The 5,673-nt window shown below is 42.5% G+C and overlaps 1 protein-coding gene across 1 annotated transcript in view; it reads right to left on the bottom strand.

Annotated features, from left to right (window-relative positions):
• The window catches only part of LOC109542656 (transcription factor AP-2-epsilon), a gene marked incomplete in the record, with an annotated part of 14,709 nt that overhangs the window by 4,262 nt on the left and 4,774 nt on the right, over positions 1-5,673 (bottom strand). Inside the window, 1 exon segment of the mRNA XM_019911965.2 lies at positions 584-907. Within this exon segment, the coding sequence (XP_019767524.1) occupies positions 584-907 (324 nt within the window).

Here is a 5,673-nt window from a genome sequence, read left to right as displayed (position 1 = left end):
GATAAAGACATTTTCCACGTGAATGTAAGCGGCTTAAGCGATGAATTGTCGATGGAAATTGCCATAAACACTTTTCGCATCCGTAGGAAAATTGAATATTTACCACAATTTATCTCTCACCGAGTCACTCACACGACCACCATATACGAAGCATAGTTCGTCCAAAGTCGACAGAATTTTGTATAGTATTAATGTGTGTTTAAAATGTTGATTGCTCTGTTGCGTTTATCTGATCAGTATGGAAGAAAATGTATACAGTTTGCACAACCTTCCCCTATTTTCAGCCTACGTGGCATAAATCTAGAAAAGGACCGAAATATATCCGTGTAACAGACAAACAGAGACAGTCGAAATTCGATAATGCAACCTGCCAAATGACTGACAACTATTTACAGAGTGGCGCAAATACATATAATAAAGCATTTGTAGACAAATCGATAGCACTTAAATTCCTGACCCAGACATATTTATATACAAGGTGCTTCATGCTCAACCTTGATAACTTCGGGAATCAATAGCAAATCGACTCATTCCGGAGATCCCGATAAATGTACACACCCTGTACCAAAATGGGACAACTTACGACATGTGCATGGTTTGGGTCGCCCTCTCTCCTCAAACCCAGCTGGTTGTAGTGGTGCAACCCGGACAGGCCGCCATACGGATCGGTCAGGTACTCTAGATGCTGCTGCGGCGGCGGACTGGGGGCGGCATGGTGGAATGGCGGCGGAAAATAGGGCGGCTGAAAGTCGGGCTGCGGCAGCTGGTGTTGCATGGCGGCGGCGGCGGCTGCGTGGTGCAGGCTGCCGGCCGCCCCGCGGCCGCCCCCTCCCGACGCTCCTGCCCCGTAACCTGGCGAACCGCCACTGAGCGCCAGCGAACCGTGCGGCCCCGTTGTCAAACGCTCCTGCAACAAACAATTGACATTTCAAATTCACTGTCAACAATGTCCATAGTGGGACAATGTCAAAAACGTTAATAATATACGGTGTATTTCCTAAGAACGTGGCAAATCAGAGCTCTTCATCTCATTTGGATCTGGGCAAAATGGCAATCTGGCCCCAAAGAATACCATCGCACGAAGTGAACTTCTGGAATTTTAACATTTCGGGCGCTAACAGAAATGTTTAGGGCCTATTGAGCAAAAAATGCAATCTCTCTTACAAATAAATTGAAAACTGATTAACAAATACCCTGAGGAAGGCCCGATTTCTAAACCTTCAGGGCCTATAGTTCGAATTTGTTTGTGTAGAGTCACATGAAAAAAATGTAGCGAAAAACCTGATGATGGCGCAAATTTTTCTACTGGATTCGATTAATCAAAAATAAAAATCCGATAATTAACACATACCAGGGAGAATCCATTGATTAATCCATTCTTCATGCAGTTGGTCGGTGATCAATGGTGGCAACAAACCAACTCTCTTAATGAAAAATAAACTTGTCGGAAAACAGGAAAACACCGTGCGGTTTGCAAAGCCTACTAGAGCGCGTCGCGCGATAATCTAAACGCGCCTCCCTTGATCCAAAACGCCGTCGGGCGTCGCCAGCACGTGGCCCGAAGACGGCCGAACTGGATAATTAGGGATACTGACTGATTGATGATCAGACTGAGTTTTGATTGGATTTTTTCCTTGCCGGCATTGCGATAGGAGGAAGGGGAATTCGGAATTTCTAGGGAAGGGATCCGAAAGTACTCGCATGCGATCAAACGAACATCGGACGGTAGCAACATCATGGTGCAATAATGCGAACGATCGCGAAAAGAATTCTTCTTAATCTCATTCCACACACTTCGACTGTTCGCTCGCACGTGCATAGCGGTTAAAAGACGGGATTTTATTGAACGGGGCGGTAAAACGTTTTTACACCGAAACAACGCCCCCTTCGAAGATTAATCACTATGGGCCGTAATTACAGGCAAACATAAGTTTGATATGTCGATGAACTTGGGCACGGCCAGAGCATAACTGTAGGCCGCAAGAAAAAAATCAATCGAAAAAATCTCTAGTTTTTCAATTCGCTTGTTAACTGTCTTGTAAAAGCACATACAAATGTTCAACTAATGTTCCTGTGGCGGAAAGGTCATTATTTATGATTGCTTCGTGATTATCGAATGGCCTTTACGAAACTTCTTTAATGGCTGGCAATAAATTCACTAGATTTTTCGCCGTTTGTTCGACAATTTTTAATTGAAACGCTGCTCGAGACTGAACGGCGGGGATGACAAGTCAAAACTTTGAGTTTAACGCGAAAATGTCACTAATACAAGCGTTAGTTGAGTGACAGTTGGCACTGGAAGTGTCATTGCTAGTCACGCGTTGACAGAAGCTGTAGACGTATTTTACCCACGTAGAGAATCCATATACTTATACAGCATACTAAAAGGGGGGGTGTTAGACAGGTCTCTGATTCTGCTTTATATTTGTGGTTAGTTTTCAAAGATGCTCTTCAAAACTTCACATGTATAACAAGGTCGAACATGTATGCATGCATGTTACGCGTTAAGTCTAGTAGGTATATAATTTGACCACCAGGGAGCGAAAAAGTAAGCAATTACCACTCGAGTTCCAAGTAGGCAATTAAAAAGTTATAAAACGCAAGCATTAATGTTTCTGGCTTATCGACGAATAATTAATCGTTTTTTTCTCTTGGCGCGCAATTTAAGGAGTGCTACATGACTTTCAGCGCATTCAACAATGGGGGCCGACTTTTGACGAAAATCGGACGGCCATCAGTCTTCGGCCCGATTTCGATCAAATTATAGATAATTTTTTTCCGACCTGGCTATTATAACGTCTAACGGTATCGAGCCGCAATTGCCCAATAAGCAACCGCGCCGTTTCTATACGAAAATCATATCGGCCATTTTGTGTAGATAGTACCTACTGTCAATGTCATCGGTGCGTCCGATGGTCAGTAATTGCTACTAATCACAATCAGGCATTCCAAAATCGTTATTACATTTTTATCCTTCAAAGTGTGAAGTAAAAATTTTGTCATTACGTTTCGGCGATGCAACAGCGCCATCATCAGATTTAAAATTTACACAAACTCATAATTGTATCTCGAAAGACAAATTTATGGTTTCAAGAAGGCAAAGACCTAAAAGAACGTAATGTTTACCAATTATGAGTTTGTGTAAATTTTAAATCTGATGATGGCGCTGTTGTATCGCCGAAACGTAATATGAAAATTTTTACTTCACATTTTGACTGAGCTCCAGGAAGGATAAGAATGCAATAACAATTGCACGCATTCAGGAAAATAAATGAAAATTCCAAAATCGACCCAGCGACCTATAAAGACCCTCATTTTCTCCCCGCGTACCTGCCAAATCATAGGTGAGCCGACAAAATCTCCCGTCGGGTTAGCAAGTTTCGTCTTTGACGATTTATCTAAATAAGTGACACAATACGGACCGAACAGGTTTATTTTTATTTTCCAACAGATCCCGAACACATACACACACACACACACATAAATTAATTTATTTGCTTAACGGTATCGCGGCTCTTATGCGAGATTTAATGGATTTTACTATTGGTGGGCACGGCTGGCCGGTCGCTTCGGAACCAGAAGAAAAAACGGTCTTAGAGGAGGAATTAATTGGCAGGCAAAAGGAAGACGAACTGGATGTGCGTAGGTACACGCACGAAGGTCGCCACCCTTTTCGCACCTTTTTTCCGCCCGCCGGTCACCAATTACCGACAAATAGCGTATTTCCTGAAGAAGGGCCGACCCCCCGATTCGCACAAATTACCATAAACGATTGCCGTCAAGGGCCGTCAGCCAATGGGACCCCAACGGAAATGAAAACTTAGCTAATCTCGCGCCACTTTGCCCCAGAACGTGCCCATAACACATTAGGTACTGATGTGATTTTGCATTCAAAATCTTCAGCGACAAATTAAACAATCTGACAACATTTGGTGGCCGAAATGATGTCTAGTCATTTGACACTTGTGTTGTTGACATCGGTGTCATATTGGTGTTTGCATCTGATTATGATTTTTTTTGTTTGGTTCTAATCAGCATTTTTGCTTTTTTTCGTTCGCCTTCATTTTTGCTTCAATTGCAGCTTTTGCCTTTGACTTGGTACCAACTCCAATAGATAGACAAGTCTGACAGCGCAACTGTCACTCGTCAACCAGCGATTTGACGTTTCGCCCCATCGGTAGTTGAACTCGCGAAGAGACAAAAGTCAAAATATTTCTACGATATTTCAAATGGCGCTGGCAAAAACTTGGGTTGTCGTTAAAAATGCAAAAATGTGCGTCATTAAATTTGACGTGTCCGACATTGAATCGAAGCCCGCCCTAATCGGGGCACTTTTTTCACAGCCAATAAAAATACGCAGCTGCCGCTGTTGGTCCACTATTGTGCGCATCAAAGCGTTATGTGATGTGATCTTTAACCTCATTCCCAATGCTATTGAATGCGATTGATTCTCGATTTCGAGCTGGCCCTCGATCCGGCGTATAATTTATAATATTTATGCGCTATATAATTGTGAATAGCTTTCACAATGAACTGAAGAAAAACACGTTATTGATGATGGATCTGAAGGTGTTGAAACGGTCAGCTTCTAATATAGCGGTTTGCTTAGGTTACCATAACGCAAGTGTATGGTGGGACGGGAATGTAGATCAAGGCGCATTTAAATAAAATGGGTAAAAATGTCACTACGGGGTGAGTCTGTTGAGCAATAGACGCAAATTTTTGCAAAAAAAAACAGCACTGGAATCCACGCCCAACTTGTGTATATTCCAACCAAATTCTTCATTCGAAAATGAATTTGACGGGCGAATSTCAAAGTTTGACAATTAATTCACTCAACTCACTTTTCGGGCTTTTAGGCYGTCGTAAAATGGAAYTTCTTCCTGACGTTTCGCAAGCMCGAGTGGCTTGCATCTTCAGAAGTGGTTTGCTTGAACGCTTACACTGTTCTCATCAGAACCCGTTCAGTTCTGCGGAAGAACTGAACGCGGGTTTCTAACCGAAGAAATTCTACCGAACGACGGCCTAAAAACCCGAAAATTCCATTAGCTTCAAGGAATGGCCTCGAAAGTCTATCTCTTATTGAATTGGCTTCTCTTGGATTTTAATTGTAACGATGAGTCTTTAATWGTCATACTTGTGATAATCGCTTCYTTAATAAAGAAAAAACCGTTTAATAATGAACACTGATTTTTTTTCAAAGAAACTAAAACAGCCTAAAAATACTAAAAGTGCAACCAAAATCAGGTCCAGGGCAGTTTGGCAATGCCTTTGCAACACTTTGGCGGTTTGACGCAATGCTGCAGACAAGAACAGGCATATTCCGACGGGAGAGAAACGCAGCTGGAGCGATCAATTTGTCTCGCTTTGTTTATTGCGCTGTGCGGCTGCACTGACAAAGACAGGTATAGACAAACTTGGTGTGTGCATTCTGGCGTCTCCGAACTCGCCCAGAAGAAAACAGGAAAAACATTTCAACCCCACAACCAATTAAATTGGCTCTTGTAAAAAAGGTTGGGTCCTACTTAAACACAAATCAAATAAATTGCAGGATTAGACAATTCGATTCAACTTCCCGGTCTAACTTGAACATCAAGTTTCATCAACAGAGATAGACTTTCGAGGGCATTCCTTGAAACTAATGGGTTTTTCGGGTTTTTAGGCCGTCGTTCG

Source organism: Dendroctonus ponderosae, unplaced genomic scaffold (assembly GCF_020466585.1).
Source record: "Dendroctonus ponderosae isolate FM_Combo_2020 unplaced genomic scaffold, Dpon_F_20191213v2 Dpon_F_20191213_10, whole genome shotgun sequence".
Classification (NCBI taxonomy): domain Eukaryota; kingdom Metazoa; phylum Arthropoda; class Insecta; order Coleoptera; family Curculionidae; genus Dendroctonus; species Dendroctonus ponderosae.
This window is presented reverse-complemented; position numbering and strand designations above follow the sequence as displayed.